Below are 18,567 nucleotides of genomic sequence, written 5' to 3' on the forward strand. Positions count from 1 at the left end.
ATTGACAGGTGGGACTTGCCTTCACGCACCACACTGCACGCCCAGCGCGCCTCCTGAATGGAAGCTTCTTGCTTCGCCCTGATTGCCCAGAATTCGCGTAGCTCAACCAGGTCAACAGACTCAAGGCAGTTTACAGAGTAGCTATTGGTCAGCTGTATAACCCGCATCACTGTCCCCACGTGGAGCGACGGCTCTGATTGGTCGGGAGCCGTGTTGTGGGCCGGCTTACAGTTTCGGTTAGCTGGGGAGCGTGAAACCGCGTGAGAAAGTTGCCATTGAGGTAAAGCTGAGCTAGACGGAGGACTGCCGCCGCTTCAGGGAGTTGTTTTTATTAAAACTAACAAAATATTTCCTATTTTTTTCGCGTAATATATTTTGGACGCATTCAAACTGCGGGGAAGTAAACATTTCTGTTTCTGTTGACCGTTCAACCGCCAACGAGCGACCGCGGCAAGTCAAGTGGGAACTCTTCGCTGCAATTAACTTGTGTGGATTTGTTGCCGTTGCTCGGACTGAGATCCGGCAGTTTGAGGGTCCGCTGGCTTCACTTTGGACGTGTTTGTTTGTCTCGGAATACATCGGCTCGGACACGAAACAAACGCTGGAGTGATTCAGGTGGCCCCTGCCTTTCACATCTCACCTGGTGCATCCCCTCCTCCCCCTAGCCGCCTCTGGATAATGAGCGGTTCCCCGTGTTTTTCCCGGTTGATTTACGGCCCCGCTGCTGGTGGAGCGCAATAGAGAGACGGCGAGGGGCGCTAAACGGTCCGTGAAGTCGGACGGAGCGTCGCGCTCGATTTTGTTTGAAGTTAACGACAGTCGGTCCTTCCAATAACGGCGGATGGATTCGTGCCCGTGATCTGGAGCCCCCCACACCCCCCGTGGCCCAATCTGAGCCCTTGAAGCGGTTTAAAAAAAAAAAAAAAGGAAACGGTTGCATCCTCCCGGAGACAACGATGTTTCCCCAGGGGCGACACCCGGTAAGGCGCTCCCCTTCGGACTTGAAGAGTTGTTCCGCTCGCTGTGCTCTGGTGCTCACAGCCAGGGAGATATCGTTACCTCTTTGTTTGACCTGCGCCCCTTGTTGCCTTACTTTAACGGCCTTCAGACTAAGCACATGTTTAAGTCTCTCGAGTCTCTTTCTTCTCGTTAATTGGGCTCTGCATCTGCCCTGAAAAACAGTGATAATGTTGTTTGTTTAATAAACGTCTAATAATTATAAGTTGTTGACATTATGTGAGCCTGGAGAAGATCAGATGCAAATTGTAGGCCACATAATGAGACACTGTGATGTTAATAATGTGTGTGTGTGTGTGTGTGTGTGTGTGGCGCTCCACCAGGCTCCAGGCCAGCCCTTCAAGTTCACCATCCCAGAATCACTGGACCGCATCAAGGAGGAGTTCCAGTTTCTTCAGGCACAGTACCACAGGTGGATAATACAAATGCACACATTCACATGGAAGGCTGTCTTTGTGGGCTCCACGTCATTGTTATCTACCCTATTACACTAAAGCTCACCCTAACCACAGTCATGCCCTTACCATAATGAACAAAACCCCAGCTCTGTCCTCATACTAACCCATAAACCTGGATTACACAAAAGTTCACACACATGCAGCAGACTCGGGCGTCAGTGTTTGCGCTTACACTGCGGTAGGTCTAAGTCTTGGTGAGGGTGGGCCGTGTGGGCTTAGGGTTTCATAAATCACTCCTTATTTCCCCCGTGTATGTGCATGTGTTATGAAATGACTGCTTGAGTATGTGTGCTGCTTTCTTGGCTTTATGTGTTTATACTTTTACTTATTTTTGTTGTTGGGGAGGTTTGACCTGAACAGGTGAATGCTCCCGACATACAAACTGTTTGGTTTTCTCACATCCTGATTCCCACAAACAAAAAGCAGGGTTATACCAAACATTTTATGACCAAGAGAGACTGGAAGAACCATCTCCTTCATTTCACTTTCTGCACTGTGCCCACCACTGTTTAGGTTTCTCTTTGCATTTCTGAGTTCTTTAATCGATAAGTAACAGAGGGGTGAGATAATGCTATATCCATTGTCTACAAAGTTGATTTCTTTACCATTGTTATCATGAATGAATGGCTCGAAGATAAACCTCCTCCCTGTTTGTTCATTTATCAGCAATAAGACTAGTTTGTACTGTAACACTCACATTCTCTTGAAGTTAATGTTGTATTGTTGTCTTGTTCAGCCTCAAGATGGAGTGTGAGAAGCTGGCCAGCGAAAAGACAGAAATGCAGAGACACTACGTCATGGTGAGATCCACGTGACCCTCGGTTCATCATCACACATAGTGACATGACATAGGCTCTTACCCTGCGGACGTGTCCTTCAAGGAGAATACCGAGTCCCCACCAGCTCTTAGTGTTCTGGAGCTGAACTTTCATCTTTTTCAAAAAAAGAAAATGCACAAGTCAATACTGTATTACTATCTGAACAAAGAAGGCAGAATACAATTCAATGCCCAGCGACATGAAAGCTACTTTAAACGGACCGTTTCCACTCAGACACGCGAGTGCAAAAGATTTGAGTGCTAAAACCTTTGCAAATTGGTGATTCGGCAGATTTTCCTTTTGATTAAATTGAGCTTCAGTGTTTCAGCAAACCCAACATTTTAATTTCATAGTTTAATTCAAAATCAATGTGAGACCGTCAAATCAGGCGTAGAGTTTTTTTAAGGCTTTTGGTCTGACACAGAAAATAAAAAAAATATATGAATGGCGCTCTACATTTTTTTACACACATATGCATCTACTTCACCTCTCTGGTGACACTCCTGTACAGGGAATACACTTTTTAATTTAGATGCTGGAACTATTAAACACAGTTTGGTTGCTCTGAGAGAAAGACCTGGGGCGACACAAGAACTGGAAGCTTGGTTATTACCCAAAAAAAATGCATGTACGGTCACGCACATTCTCTCAGTTGCTTAAGTTTCAGAATTCCTTTGGCTAATATGACCCTGTGTCCTCCCCAGTACTACGAGATGTCTTATGGCCTCAACATCGAAATGCACAAACAGGTAAGCTTGTGCGTCTGCCGCCTGTCTCCACTCTGTGTGCTCCTCTTCGTCTCTCCTCCTCCCCTCTCTCGCTTTCTCTCTCATGGCAAGGTTTTGATGTATTTGGTGTGTGTGCTCGTTGACATGTCCTTGTGCATGCATTTGTGTGTGTGTGTGTGTGTGTGTTCGTGATCGATGGGGCTCTGTCTCCATTTCCCCAGTTAGGGCCGGCCGGCTGAGCCCAAAGGCAGGATGAATGGCTCTGTAGATTGATTGGTGCTGTCTAGGGGAGCGGCCTGCTTTATTACATTAGACGGGCTGGGCTGAGGAAGGCAGAGGAATCGATCATGGTGCTGCCGGCAGAGGAGAGACATTGGAGACCCCCCCCCCCCATCTCTTTTTTTAGAAGCAGGGAGTCAAAAACACACCAACACACACTTTAGTAGGGCAGACGCTCATGTGTGCAAACACAAAACACCGAAAGGACACTTACCTGTTGTAATGTAAGGCTCGGGGGTTTGTGTACATCCATAAATAATATATGCAAACATTTGAGGAGCAGGGCAACTGAACACATCCACATAATGTACACACAATCTGAAAGTCAAAAAAATGTAATGCATTGCAAGCCAAACATGGTTCATGGTTAAGTTTGTAGACTCGGGGATGAGGTGGGAACACTATCTTTTCCCTTCAGCGGTGCAGGGCTCAGAGCGTTTACCAGTAATTACCACGGCTATCGACCAGTCAGACCAGAGGAAATTGGAGGTGGATTGGCCTGGCTGCTTCACCAAGGAGCGGGGATGCTTCTCTTGACTTTCTCACACTCCCTGCGATTAGTTTTCTTCCTCATGTGCTCCTTCTCCTCCAGTGTTATTCATCCCATTTTTATAACCCAGGTTCTCCCCCCTCCTCTCGGCCTTTCTCACCGCCCGTTTCAAATTCTCGGATCTCTTCTTGCCCGGTCCTCGCTTTCTTGTTTCCGTGGCTCCTTTCTCATTTGGTGTCCATGTGAAGCTACTGTTCTTTCATTGTGTGGGAGATGCATCTCCTATTGTCCACGCACACATAAACACACACAACTAAAGCTCCAGGGGAGGTCATTAGCTTGGGTCTGCAGTTGTCAGAGCAACACGCTTTTGTGGGCAGGGGGGTACAGGGGATACAGAACAACCCAACTCCTGCTGAGGAGCTGTGTGTTTGTGTGGCAGCAATGTGTCAATTCTATGTGTAATGGGAAGCCTGTCCTCTGGTAGAACTGTGTGTGTGTGTGTGTGTGTGTTTGCATCTCCTCTCTGGAGCCTCAACTGAACCACTTTCTCAATTATATGATAATCATAGTGAGGATGGTGCACCGTTGCAATTTTCCAAACAATGTTTTTGTTCAGGAACAGATATGAAAACACTCACGAGTTGTGAGCTTTTTTTATCGTATTCCTCCAAATGTTCACGAGTCATTTTTTTGTAACGATGCCTCACTTGGGGCTTTGGGTATTAGAGACCTTGTTCGCTTAATTCTTGTTAGTTTTTGGTTAGATTAGCTGCGCTGACCTCATAGTAGTTGGTCAGACGAATCTCAGATGACCTATTAACTGGACTATTATACAAGACTAATTATAGGCTTACAACCCAAGATTCTGAGACTGGATGTGCAGATATAGCCTGGCTGAATTATCTCCTAAACTAGAGCTTTGGAGGCATCGAATAAATTGGACACGAGATTGAGATGCAGTGTGCAGAAGTCAGCAACTCATGAGGTGACCAGGGTGACGGTTTCTACTGGGCTGCATGTTTGTTGTTATGGTTACTCATTCTAATTAAGTGTCGAGAGACTTTAGCAACAGGTTCACCAGGTGCACATCCGCACAGACTGGGAAGCCACAGCAGCTTAATGCAAAGGTCAGACTGACCTTCACCTGTCGTGTGGCCCAGTATAGAAATGTATGATGAGCAATCACGTTTTTAATGAGCTATATCATCTGTTAAAGATCGTATTTGTTAAGATTTGTTATAGCAGCTGGTAAACAAGCAAACATATTTTAAGCTCTTCTGAAGTTGGTGTAAACAGTTAATGTTATTATATGTTATTCATCTAATTTGTACTTGCATAGAAACACACAATTCAAATGATGGGGAGATTCCTCCTTCTAAATGTATTGATAAAAAAAATTATTGAAGTTAAAGCAATCAGAATTCCCGCTCTAATATATATTTATATTGCTGTGAAAGCCTCTCCACCAAACAACGACATTTCGTCAAGTTTCTCGCCCAAAACATAACAAATATGATTACATTCGTCCACATCATGAGACCATTAGAATTGACCAATGCCTCATTCTAACTTTTCCTGAATAGAGCCTGAATGTGTCGTAATGTAACTGAACTCTGTGCGTGAGCTGGTCGCTCTGGTTCAGCTAAATCATGCAGACTGTGGATCAACCACAGTCCAACACGCCACTACTTCTAAAGGTGCGTTCACACCAAAAGCGAAACTATTTTTTCGCGCGACCAAATCCCATGAAAAGTCAACGTACAGACGCGTGTGGCTGCGATAGACGCGATATTTTCCCGGGCGACGCGTTGTCAGCGGCGCGATTTTCGCCCCGAGTTGAAATATTTCCACTTTGAGGCGGTCATCTCGCAACTCGGGCCAATCGGCTCTCGAGTTCCGCTCGCGTAGCTGGAAGCGGAAGTCTTCCAGACGTAACAGTAACTTCATCGGTGAAAGTGACCGAGCTGAGTGAGCCTACGGGTGATGTCATGAACCCAAACACGAGGGCGTTAGTGTGTGGGACGTCCACGACAAATATAAAGCAGAACTAGTGGTTAGTTATTCTGGTGGATGAAGGAGATGATAACGGTCTTTACGGAGACGAGACACGGAGATAAGCCCCGCCCCTCGCGGAGCGTCTCGACGCTCATGGCGAGAACACGGTGAACGGTCGAGCGAGTAAACTCACGCGTGTTTGGCGACGCGAAAAATAGTTTCGCGTTTAGTGTGAACGCACCGTAACACGGAATAATGCAAATGATCCAACTTCTCTAAAGTGTTCACATAACAACAACAACAAATATCTCTTTGAAGCGTTGGCCTCCGGCGTGCGGGTCGATGTATATCTCGATGTGCGTGTCCGCTGAGCCCTTCCTACGTTTCACGGCTCCTCTCCTTCCCTCTTCACCTTGGCCCCCTTCGTATCAATTTGATTGGATCACATATGTAATATGAGTCCCCTTATCTGATTTGATGCCGCTCTGGGGGTATCTTGTGTCAGCCAATTGTTGCCACCACCGGGGGTTTGGGGGGCTGGCGGATGTGTTGCCATGGATACCGGGGGAAAGCAAATGAAGTTAGTCGCTGATGAGATTATGTTGAAGTGCTGATGGGAAGAGGAACAAGAGCACAGAGGACAGAGGAAGCAAAAGAAATGAGGCGGGCAAGAGAGAAACTTGAGCTCACATTGATGATTAGAGAGGAACTGTGTGTGTGTGTGTGTGTGTGTGTGTGTGTGTGTGTGTGTGTGTGTGTGTGTGTGCTGTGTGTGTGTGTGTGTGTGTGTGTGTGTGTGTGTGTGTGTGTCAGACATACACGAGATGTGTGCGTAGAGGCCAGTTAAGTGAATGGGTGTCGTTATTATATCATGGATGTGTGCTGGCTGCGGAGATATGTTCACCAGTGTGTTGGTGTGTGTCTGTTTGCTTGTTTTACTTAATTGGTGTTACTGAACAGTCGTCTTGGAATGTAATTATGTTATTAACAATTAATTTGGTCTCTGTGCGTCTCTTCCTCCAACAGACTGAGATTGCCAAGAGACTAAACACCATCTGTGCACAAGTCATTCCTTTCCTCTCACAGGAGGTAAGAATGTGTGACCTTGAGCTTAAGATATGATTAAAAAAAGCCATTTATAAACTCGAGTGTCTCTGGCTGCTGATGATTCCACCTGCTCCTCTTGGTCTTCAGCAACATTGTGTTTGTTTTGCAGCATCAACAGCAAGTGGTCCAAGCCGTGGAGCGAGCCAAACAGGTGACCATGGCAGAGCTAAATGCTGTTATTGGAGTACGTGGACTACCAGGCCTTCCGCCCACAGTGTGTATTCCTTTTACTTAGTCTTTATTTAAATCTACTGTCTCCACATCTTTGTGCTTTTCAACTTTTCGGCATTGTCATCCTTTCCAAAAGAAATGGAAAACCTTTCCTATTCTGTGAGTGGTGTAATTCTTGATAATGATAATACTCATAATTAGTTTGCATACCAGGGTTATTCCTGCATAGAGAAAATGTGGGCGCGCGCCTAAGCCGTTTTCCCGAGCGCCTAAGGCAAAAAAAAGTCTGCGATGGAAAAAAAACAACAACAAAAACTGTTCAACAGGTGCATGTCAGCGAATATGTTCTCAATAGTATGTTTCAAGTAGGCTCCAGCCGAAACCTCGTTCTGTTTTGATCAATAGTAATCGAGTTGATAAGCGTGTCTTCTTGTCTGATCAATACGCAACTGTGAGGTGCGCGAATGGACAGAGCGACACAGACCGTGTTTTGGGAGCACCGAAGACCCATTTTGACCCAGGAAAACCCTGCATACTAACAATTACATTGAAGAAACGCAAACAAAAAACACTTAACTTCAACTTCATGTTGGTCTTTCGGCAGATGGATGTCTTCAAAAGGAGATTTGATCCTTTTAGTTCTTCAATCATGAAACTAATTGCAAAGTCACATATATGTAGGACATATGAAGGAGTTGGTAAAAAAATTTTTTTTAAAGGAAGATCAAACTAAATGAAACAAGGATTCAGATGGTTTCTCTGTTGTGTGGACGATGAGTCTGGGAGTAAAACAGACTGATAGATGTCGCTGATCTTTTTCCACTGTGAACAAGTAGAGAATGGTGGGAGAAGTGTGGTGAAAGGTGTTTATTAAAAAGATGTCGTCGGCATATCATGAGTGATGGGGCATGACCAGCTATTCAGGCTTGAGCAGAAACGGGATTGGCACGGTGAGGTTGAAAGAAGATTTAAAAAAAGTGTGTGTGTGTGTGGGGGAGGTGGATTTGGCAGTTGCGGTTTGAGTCTTAATTGCAGGATTTCAGTGTTTGTAAAAGGGGGGTCACAGCATTGCCCTTACACTCCCCTCTTCACCCACTCCTCCCCTATCCCACGCCAGCCTGTCATTCACTCCGTTTGTGAGTTAAATGAGTGTAATGAAGCATGTTGCCCCTAACTCTACACACACACACACACACACACACCAGCTCACACTAACATCCCATGACAAACCGGCTCCCCTTGCCGTCACCAATATTTCCCCTCCATTTACTCCCATCAGGGGTCCTGTTTGTGTGTCCATGTGTGTGTGCTTTTGCATATGTTTGTGTGTGCGTCTTGGTGTAGCAGAGCGTGCTTTTCTGTTATCCCCAGAAAACAACAGGCAGCGGTAGGATGATTGAGCGAGTGTGTATGTGCCGGCCCCGTTCATCCCGATTCTGTGTCTGCATGTTAGTGTGACGTGTGGGTGTGTTTATGTTTAATTGTTTGGCATGCGAGCCAACTTTGAAAAGTGTGTGTCCGTGTTGAGGCATGCATGAGGGGGGTTGAGGCTAAAAGGCTGTTTGATTGTTTTGCTTTCATTCATCGGGGCAGGATGCAGAGAGTGATGGATGGATAGAGTGGAGAAGAGAAGGCGGGGGCTCAGGAGAGGGGGAGTGGGTTAGTCAATTAGGTGAGATAAAAGTCGGTTTGACCTTCAAGCACTCCTTCCACCCCTGCCGAGCCTCCTCCCGCGCCCCCCTTCTCCTGTCCTCTCCCCCCTTCCTCCACCCCTTCCCGTGGCGAATCAGTGAGCTTGGATTCCCGCGGCTACTGTCTGAGGAGGCAATAATGATGTTTTGGAACACAAAGGCATTTCACGCTCAGACGAGCGCCTGATTTGGTGTGAAAGAGAGAGCAGGGCTGCCAGCCAAATTCTCTCTCTGGCCCTCTTCTCTCCTTCTCTCTCAGCCGCCTCACAAGACCTGACAGTGCAGGCAGCAGCTGGGGCTCCGGGCTCCCTCCCCTGCCCCTCCACTTCTCCATCATTCATCCTTTTCCTCCCTGTCTCCCTCCCCCTTGCTTCTCCCACCACATCCTCGGGCTCTGATCCCAGCTGTCAGTATTGTTCAGTGTTTGACCCCAGAAGAGGTGGGGGGGTGTGTGTGTGTGTGTGTGTGTGTGTGTGTGTTCTCTCTCTCTCTCTCTCTCTCTCTCTCTCTCTCTCTCTCTCTCTCTCTCTCTCTCTCTCTCTCTCTCTCTCTCTCTCTCTCTCTCTCTCTCTCTCTCTCTCTCTCTCTCTCTCTCTCTCTCTCTCTCTCTCTCTCTCTCTCTCTCTCTCTCTCTCTCTCTCTCTCTCTCTCTCTCTCTCTCTCTCTCTCTCTCTCTCTCTCTCTCTCTCTCTCTCTCTCTCTCTCTCTCTCTCTCTCTCTCTCTCTCTCTCTCTCTCTCTCTCTCTCTCTCATATGTGTTGGAGCGGAGTGAACCCAGACACTGAAGAAACTGTCCCATCTGTTGAAGGATTCAATAGGTTCCAGAAATCTCTATTGATTATGTTTCAGAGTGCTATTGATTTATACCTGTTGAAGGCTCAGTTTTATTCACTGTTTTTGGTGTAGGGCATCAATGTTTTGCACTTTTCATGCAGCTATATATTTGGGCTATGTCCAGTGAGCTCCAAGTTTCATCCTTTTTTCCCTTTAACCTTTTTTGTGACATATATTATTAGTTTGGGATGTATTGCCAGCTTTGGGCCTGCAGCACCTGAATAATGCTCAACTGTGTGTTGTAAACTCAGTTAACCACCACTTTCTTCCTTGTCTTTCCTCCCGGTCTCTAAGCAGCAGCACCTTAGTGGTGCCCCTGTGCCCCTCACTCCTCACCCTGCTGGCCTCCATCCCTCTCAGCTCGGTGGTTCGGCTGGTCTCCTGGCTCTATCAGGAGGACTTGGTGCTCTCCCTCCCCACATGTTGGGAAAAGATGTCGGCGATAAAAAGCCCCACATGTCCGGGCCAGACGCACACTCATCAGGACCCGAGCACCTGAGAGGTGAAAGAACACACACGCCACAACAAAAACACCACTTGACATAGAACATGGCGGATCTGGAAGAATGAAGTTTTAAATGATATTTTTCAAAGACACTGATATTTATTTTTTACCATGTTCATCATTATTCTAAATGGAGGCCAAATTATTCGGGCTGCTTGCTAGTTTCTCTGTTTGATCTAAAAATATCAACTTTGCATTTCTAACTCGTTCTACTTCCCCTCTTATTCTTTCTGTTGAACATCCAACCCTATGACCTTGACCGCATGTACGCATTTCCAATGGCAATAGAACGAGAGCCTGGCACAGTAAGTAGTTCCTCTTTCTGCAGCAATGTTTACGGTTCTGACAAACCACTTTGTTTATGTTCTTGTCTCTCAAAGCGATAGTTTGGTTTGGGGGAATTTGATTTTGTTCTTGAATGTTTTTTGCATTCAGTTTGTCTTTCTTAGCTCAATAGTTAGTTTAGTCCGTCTTCGCTCAGTTGATAGACGTCGTAAAGCTTTCATCAAACTGAAGTATAAACAAATTCAAACTGACTGCTCTAAACACACTTTATTTAGTTTACATATAGCTGTTCCAAGTAATTATCTAATTGTTTGGTGTTGTACAACATGACATTATCTACACTTGACTGTTAAACAAACAAACAGGAAAGTCTCCAAAAAAAGCAGAAAAAATACAGTATATTCATGAGTCACGGCGCATATATCAACATCAACAAAAAGACTTGTGATTCAAGGTTATGTCTCAGGTAAACTGCGCCTGTTGTTGAGGTAGGCTCTTTGTCATTTTAAAGGGATTACTGCTGCGGTGACCCAATTTTCCCTGAGGGATCAATCAAATTAATCTTAACGTGTCATTATGCATAAATGCCCCTTGCTTTTTTACACCTCAATAGCTTTCATCCTCAAAACGTATATTTTTGGCTGCTAGTTTTAAAGCGTGTGTGTGTGTGTGTGTGTGTGTGTGTGTTTGGGGATCTCTTGGGTCGAGCTTTGGCTTGCCTGTTTTGTTCTGCCCTAGATCTGCTCTGAACTGTTAGACTTCTTTTCTTCTCCAAATGATCTTTTTTGCATGGTCACGCACACATTCACGCACATGCACACGCGCACACACACACAATTACATACACACACACATACACACACGTACCTACACAGGCACTTACACTCACTCCTCCAGCCTAGCCTGCATTGTTGTGCCTATTTAACACCTCACTGAGCAGATTACCCCTCCCCCCCCCCCCTCCCACCGCCCCTGATCCCGCGCTTAAAGACTCGCATTGTGTTTAATATCGCCACCACTGAGAAGGGAGGCTTTAGGAAAGGGAGGGGAGGTGGGGGCAGCAGTCATATGACACTGTGTGTGTGTGTGTGCGTGCTTGTGTGTGTGTGTGAGAGAGAGACACACCATGCTAAAAGCAAACGGGGGGAAAGACGGACCGACGGATGGGGGGGGGGGGGGGTGCTTATGTTTCGCGGGTCAGTGCTCCTGTGCTCAGCTCACTAAAACCTTTCAATAAAGGGGGGAGGGAAGAAGAGGGGAGGGGCGTGAAGGAAGGGGCCTCTGGCAGAATACAGATTTTCACCCCCCCTTCTCTTTCCCTTCCTCGTCCCTTGTCACCCTTTCTTCTCCTCCACACTCTCACACCCTCCCTCCATCCTCTCTGTCCTCTAATCTCATCCCCTCCCTTCCCCCTTTTTCCTCACCCTCCTCCTCCTCTCTTAGCAATTCCTCCTTCATTTACCCTTTCCCCGGTCAAAGCCCAGGCGCTTGCTTGCAAGACATGTGCACGCGCATGTGTGTTTGTGTATGTTGGATGCACATTTCATTGACAGGCTGAGACTATAATGGACTCTCTCTCTCTCTCTCTGTGCGTGTGTTTGTGTGTGTGTTGTTGGTCAAGTGAGGGAATAGGTTGCTGCGTCTCTGAACTATTAACCTATTTGCAAGTAAGAGTGTTTCCCTAACCTGCTCTACAAATGGCTGAGTGGCTGTTGTAATTACTGGTAGACGGTCTAGTGAGCTCAAGCTGAACGCACGCACACAGCTTGGCTCAAACTAAATGGCAGAATTGTCTCACCCTTGTAAATCCCTTATCTTGTTTTTGTATTCTCCTTTATCCTCCAAACTCTCTGACAATTTGTTTCCCTATTTTGTTTCTATACAATGTGTTTTTAAATCTTCTTTTAATCTCTGCTCTTCTGCTCCTCCCTTTTGCTTTCATCTGCAGAGTCACTCATTGCTGCCAGAAAGTCTTAGGAATTCAGATAAGAGACGCAACGGACCAGAGTTTTCAAACGACACCAAGAAACGCAAGGTTGACGACAAGGACTCGAGCCACTATGTAAGAAATGTGTCTGCTGACTGTGTGTATACGTCAAAGTGAGATGCATTATTATACAATTTGTCCGCGCTCATTTGCATCTGCAGTTTTTAGTGTCAGATGTGTCATTAGTCGGACACAATAAAACCCTGGATGTTTTAGTTTGGTATTTACTGCCATTGAATATTCAATTGCTAGTGAATCAAAGGAAAGGACACGTTTCTGACTCTTCTAATTATGCTCGACTTGATTGCAGGACAGCGACGGGGAGAAGAGTGATGATAATTTAGTGGTGGATGTTTCAAATGAGGTCAGTATTTCTTTTATATTTGTTATTGTTTGTTAGTCGTCATGATTGCGGTTGTCCTCTGTCGTCTGTGGGTTATGGCTCCTTTAGATCAATTCAGGAAAAGCTCACATCACTTTTGTGCAGTGTTTTGTTCTCTGCTAGTTAACTGAATCTTTGTCCTTTCACCAGGATCCAGCCTCACCCCGGGGCACGCCTCTCCCCTCGCCTCGAGAAAATGGCCTGGATAAAGCACGTCTTCTCAAGAAAGACCCTTGTAGTCCAGCCTCTACTGCATCATCTGCCAGCTCCTCCTCCCTGAAGTCCAAAGAGATGACGATGGTAGGGACGGAGAAGACGCGCTTGTTTTGGTTCTTTCTGAATATTGTTGATGGTTGAAAACACGTCTCAGTAGTTAAATTTCTTATCTCTCTCTCTGTGTGGCAGAGAGACAAGGCAGGAACACCTGGGCTCAAGTCGAGCACACCCACCCCGAGAGGTGACTCCACCCCTGGTCCAAGCTCCACTCCTGGAATCCGTCCCAGTCTATCAAAACCCCCATCCATGGAAATACCACATCCACCCAGTAAGTCCAGTATAAATATATGTAAATAAATTTGGTATAATGCCTTGTTTTATTTTATTATGCTAATCCTTGCCAGAGGGCAATACATTGTGTTTTCTAAATTGCCTCCAGAAATATTAAACTTAATTGAATGGTCAAAGGGCGTTACATAAATGGTGTAGAACTTTTTCCTGCTTTCAAAAGATCTGTTGTTGTAACTCTTAGACACTGACGTCTAACGGCACATCTTTACTTTGGAAAGACCTCATGCATGTGCAGCGTCTGCTTGATCTGAAGGATACGTCTAATCCACAGAAGAAAATATTAGATCGGTTAGAAATCGCTGCCCGCTTCATAGCTATAGGCAGAATTCTAATCAAGCGCTACTAGACGAGTGCTGATGGTTGTGTGGTGATGATGAATCTGTCGGAGGAAGGCTTGTGCTCTTCGATATTTAACAAGTTTTGATCTTGAATGCTCTCTTCGTCATTATCAGCTTTTCATGTATCGTACTCTTACCTTTCCACTCCTCCTCAGCTGCAGGTTTGCGGACCCCCCTGGCTGTACCCGGCCCATACCCGGGTGCATTTGGTATGTTGCCCCATGCACCAGGGATGAATGGGGATCTGGCCAGTGCAGCCGGAGCTGCGGCCTACGCTGCTGGATTGCACAACATGTCACCCCAAATGAGTGTTGCTGCTGCGGCTGCTGTGGCTGCATACGGCCGCTCACCTATGGTGAGTGTTTTGGTAAAATATTAAATACGAAAGCAGAAAAGAATAAACCCTCTGCAAAGTCTGAAAGTATCAAATCAACATAGGCTGCTGGCTGTATGTAAGATGTGTTGATATATTACCAATTGTTGATTATAGAATGTGCATGAAATGTTTTCCTTAAGACATTTTCACAACATTATTTAATCACACTGGATGTAATTATGATGTTTTAACGCAACAGAAATATCAAAGTGAAATATAATCTCTATAAATCTAAATTAAGTAACGATATGAATCACAAAATGATACATCAATATCTAGTTGAGTTGTGTCAGTCAACATGGTGCAGAGTTGACGGAGTTAACTGCTCAGGGAAAGAAACTGTTCCTGAGCCGCTGGTCTGGGAACGGAGGTTCCTGTAGCGCCTCCCAGAGGGAAGGAGGGCACACAGTCTGGCTGGGGTGTGTGTGGTATGTGTGTGTGGGGTGTGTGTGTGTGTGTGTGTGTGGGGTTCGCTGCGTGCCCTCCGCAGGCCGTGCTTGTGGTCGATGGACTCAACGTCAGGGAGTAAAGTACCGGTGATGCGTTGAGCAGTTTTATTCACACTTTTGCCAGCAAAGTGATGTTTGCTTCAGTTCCAACAGTTGCTTATTCTAGATATTCAGAAATTCTTCAAGTTCAGCTGTTTAAACACAGATGATCTCAATCCAACTGTGACCATTATCCTCCTGTTTTCTGTTGAAAAATCACATCTACTTTAATGTTTTAAAATAATAATAAAAATCTGGACGTTAATGGGTGTGGATACTTTTCTTAAGCACTGTAGATTTTATACTGCAACGTGTCAATAGTTGCACAGCTGTATTTCTCTCGTCTGCGTGAAAGTATTTGTATAGTGGGCCCGCTGGTGTGCGTTACGGTCAATCAACTCATCACTCTGCTGTATTTGCATTGTGTTAATTACACTGGTGTGTGTGTGTGTGTGTGGGGTTAGTATTGACCTTTATGCATTCTGCCAATGCCCATGGGTGTGTGCTTGCACAGTGCTCATAACATGTCTGTGTTCTCTTATCAAGGTTGGTTTTGATCCTCATTCTCACATGCGAGTTCCTGGGATGACGGGAATCCCTGGCGGCAAACCGTAAGTATGTTTGCGGCTGTTTGTTTAAGGACCGATGCCTTAATTGCCCCATGGAGCAACTGCTATACTAATTTGTACGTTCTTTCTATATTCGGTCCTCCGTCTTTCATCTCTGCTGTCCTGTTTAACCTCCTCTCCCTTCTTCTTTCTTTCGTCAGTGCTTATTCTTTTCACGTGGCGGCCGACGGACAGATGCAGCCAGTACCTTTCCCCCCGGATGCTTTGGTGGGCCCAGGGATTCCTCGCCACGCCCGCCAGATCAACACACTGAACCATGGGGAGGTGGTGTGCGCCGTTACCATCAGTAACCCGACCCGACACGTCTACACAGGAGGGAAGGGTTGCGTCAAGGTCTGGGACATCAGTCACCCGGGAAACAAGAGCCCCGTGTCGCAGCTGGACTGTCTGGTGAGCCTTTGCAGGACAACGTCGTTTTCTTGAGCGAGAGAGGTGTTTGTTGTTCTTCCTTCTCCGCCGTGAGGGTCCAAGGACGAGGATGTCGCCGACTGTACAGATCTTGCGATTCGTGTCCTTTTCAAATGAGTTGAACTTAATTTAATTGTAATAACCACTCATCATAACTTAGAAATATTGCATATATGCAGGAGATTCACTCTGTTCAATGTGTCTGCCACATCAGAACCGAGACAACTACATCCGCTCCTGTTGTCTACTCCCCGATGGCCGGACACTGATTGTGGGAGGTGAGGCGAGCACGTTGTCAATCTGGGATTTGGCCACGCCCACTCCCAGGATTAAGGCAGAGTTAACATCATCAGCACCGGCGTGTTACGCTCTGGCCATTAGCCCGGACTCCAAGGTCTGCTTCTCTTGCTGCAGCGATGGGAACATCGCGGTCTGGGATCTTCACAATCAGACGCTAGTTAGGTAAGAAGAGAGACCTTGATGCATGTTCACTTTGATTTGACTCAGAGGGGACACGCTTATTGTCAGTATCTTCTCGAACCAACTTTCAACCACATATTGGCCTTAGTCGAGAAGAATCTCAGCTTTGGTTGATTTAGCACCAAGAGACAGAATATTTAGCCAGAGTGGCTGCTCATGAGAAATATTGTAAAAGCTTCACATTTTATTTTGTTTCTGTGTCTCCTGCAGGCAGTTCCAGGGCCACACAGATGGAGCCAGCTGTATTGACATCTCCAACGATGGCACCAAGCTGTGGACCGGAGGCCTCGATAACACCGTGCGCTCCTGGGATCTGAGAGAGGGACGCCAGCTGCAGCAGCATGACTTCACATCACAGGTACACACTTATGTCAACAAACAGGCTTTCATTGACTGACCTTGAACAACTCTGTATTAAACGTAGTAGCCCCAGTGAAACTAAATTAGATTTTAGCTGCTGGTCAAATGTAACGCCTGTCTCTCCGGTCCAGATCTTCTCTCTCGGCTATTGTCCGACAGGAGAGTGGCTCGCTGTTGGAATGGAGAGCAGCAACGTCGAGGTCCTTCACGTCACCAAGCCAGACAAGTACCAGCTTCACCTACACGAGAGCTGTGTCCTGTCCCTGCAGTTTGCCTCCTGTGGTAAGCTTCACGGCCGATTTACTGACGTAGTCTTTCTTGCACTTGTTTTGTAGTCTAAGCCATTGCCTTCACAATTTGGGCTTTAGTTGCTAAGTTTTACCTTGGTGGGGCTTTCCCCCTTGTTTTTTCTTTATTAAACATGACTGTATAGAGGTAGACAGGAAAGTGGGTTTGTGTATTTTATTCTTTCGTCTTCCTTTATTCACTTTCATCATATCTTGTGAAGACGGCCATTGTCTTATTGTGGATGTGTTTGTGTGCATCTCTCTTCCCAGGTAAATGGTTTGTGAGCACAGGAAAGGATAACTTACTGAATGCATGGAGAACACCCTATGGAGCCAGTATATTCCAGGTTGGGACAACAGATCACTACATGTATTTTATAATATCTTAACATGGATAAAAAGCATTTCTATCAGCATTGCATTAATGCAATAAATGACTATGTGCAGCGACATGTTGCTTTTAGTGTGGAAACACATCCCGTCTCATTGGCTACATCATCTCGTATCTCTATGACATCATCAATCATGTGATGAAAGCGACTGCATAATATTCATCATTCAGCAATATTAGTTGGAATGAGAAAACCGTACAGTTATATTTTCCAAGAGCATCGTTGTAAAACCTTTAAAGTACTGTATCGCACACAGAGGCAGAGACATATTTTTTTGTATTTGTGAATAACTTTTCCCACATTTTCTTTCTTTCTCCCCAGTCTAAAGAATCCTCTTCGGTGTTAAGTTGTGACATATCAGTGGACGACAAATACATCGTCACTGGTTCAGGAGACAAGAAGGCCACTGTTTACGAGGTCATCTACTAAAAATGGAAAGAAACCAGGACATTCGTTCCTTCCCACAGAGCAGATGGGTTTCTAGACATTTTCAACTGGAGCAAGAAATCACAAACACCAGTGACCTTGATGGCCCGTTCTCTTTTTCTGTTCTATCTGCCGAGGTGACACAGGAAGGAGACACTTTACATGCACACATCTGTTGTGATGTGTTCATGACTCCATATCAGCTGGGAATTAACTGGAGCAGCTGGATGTTTGATGGAAGGAGGCACTATTTGGATGTTCTTGTCTGCCACTGCTTCCTGCTACGGACGGCAAGGGAATCAGTTCCTGGGACCAAACAATGACTGGCACTGCATTGTTTTGACTGGGACCGGCTCATCTGGAGAACACTGCACTGAACACTGGGTTTTAAAACACACTCGATTCAGTGTTTTGACCCGGGGCAGAGGCCCTCAAAGGAACTCGCAACCAGGTGGTTGAATATGTAAACAAATGTCAGACGGAAAGAGGAGAATGGGAAAGGAACCTGACGGAATACTGGAGAGATGGAGCAGGACACTGATTGAAGGACATTTTGTTTTTAATTTAGTTGCAGACAGACGATGCTCACTGCCTGTGGATCTCTCAGTTCTGACCGTAGAACCTCAGCTTGCTCTTCTACACTGAAAAGTACCTTTTCTGTCTTGACAGTAAGTCCTATACTCAATCAACTGCACTGTAATGATAGCTATCCACCTTCACACTTAGGACACTCGACCAATGTAATAAACACACTGAAGGCCATGTTGACTTGTCGCGTCTCACGCTGTTGTTGAAATCTCTTGGGTAAGTTTGATCGTCTGAGACTGAGTATGTTTTCATAATTTCGACTGCTTTCCAGATGTCCACTAAAAGTTTAGCTCAAAAGAGAATTTACCCTAAATGTTGCTTTTGAGAGCTTGACTCCCAGCATGTTCTTCTTTTGTTTTCTATTTGTTATGATCCTGCTTAAAAGACCAATTATTGGAATCCTGAAGGGGGAAAAACATTTCAGAGATTGAAATAATCCTCATTTCTATTGATCCTCGTCTTTCTAGTGTACCTGTTT

The 18,567-nt window shown here is 45.7% G+C and overlaps 1 protein-coding gene across 6 annotated transcripts; it reads left to right on the top strand.

Moving 5' to 3' along the window:
• Window positions 1–314: 314 nt before the first annotated feature.
• Window positions 315–18,263, top strand: LOC130196420 (transducin-like enhancer protein 1). Of its 6 annotated transcripts, none has more exons than XM_056418545.1 (20): window positions 315–980; window positions 1,341–1,429; window positions 2,212–2,275; window positions 2,998–3,042; window positions 6,815–6,877; window positions 7,005–7,109; window positions 9,886–10,093; window positions 10,385–10,401; window positions 12,330–12,443; window positions 12,679–12,732; window positions 12,901–13,050; window positions 13,156–13,294; window positions 13,811–14,010; window positions 15,066–15,130; window positions 15,289–15,538; window positions 15,771–16,018; window positions 16,247–16,394; window positions 16,528–16,678; window positions 16,954–17,030; window positions 17,397–18,263. In XM_056418545.1, the coding sequence occupies exons 1-20, from the start codon at window positions 957–959 to the stop codon at window positions 17,502–17,504; spliced, it is 2,319 nt and encodes a 772-aa protein (XP_056274520.1). In that variant the 5' UTR covers window positions 315–956; the 3' UTR covers window positions 17,505–18,263. The 6 variants fall into 6 exon arrangements, with proteins under 6 accessions (XP_056274520.1, XP_056274521.1, XP_056274522.1 ...); XM_056418546.1 differs by having other exon boundaries at window positions 9,889–10,093; XM_056418547.1 differs by having other exon boundaries at window positions 7,005–7,079.
• The last annotated feature ends 304 nt before the right edge of the window (window positions 18,264–18,567 follow it).

The sequence above is a fragment of the Pseudoliparis swirei genome, chromosome 7, assembly GCF_029220125.1.
Source record: "Pseudoliparis swirei isolate HS2019 ecotype Mariana Trench chromosome 7, NWPU_hadal_v1, whole genome shotgun sequence".
Lineage (NCBI taxonomy): Eukaryota > Metazoa > Chordata > Actinopteri > Perciformes > Liparidae > Pseudoliparis > Pseudoliparis swirei.

Coding starts and splice junctions, on each gene's coding strand:
- LOC130196420 (XM_056418545.1), top strand. CDS start 957: ATGTTTCCCCAGGGGCGACACCCG. Junction 13,051..13,155: donor AGTCCAAAGAGATGACGATG/GTAGGGACGGAG, acceptor TCTGTGTGGCAG/AGAGACAAGGCAGGAACACC. Junction 15,539..15,770: donor TGTCGCAGCTGGACTGTCTG/GTGAGCCTTTGC, acceptor CTGCCACATCAG/AACCGAGACAACTACATCCG.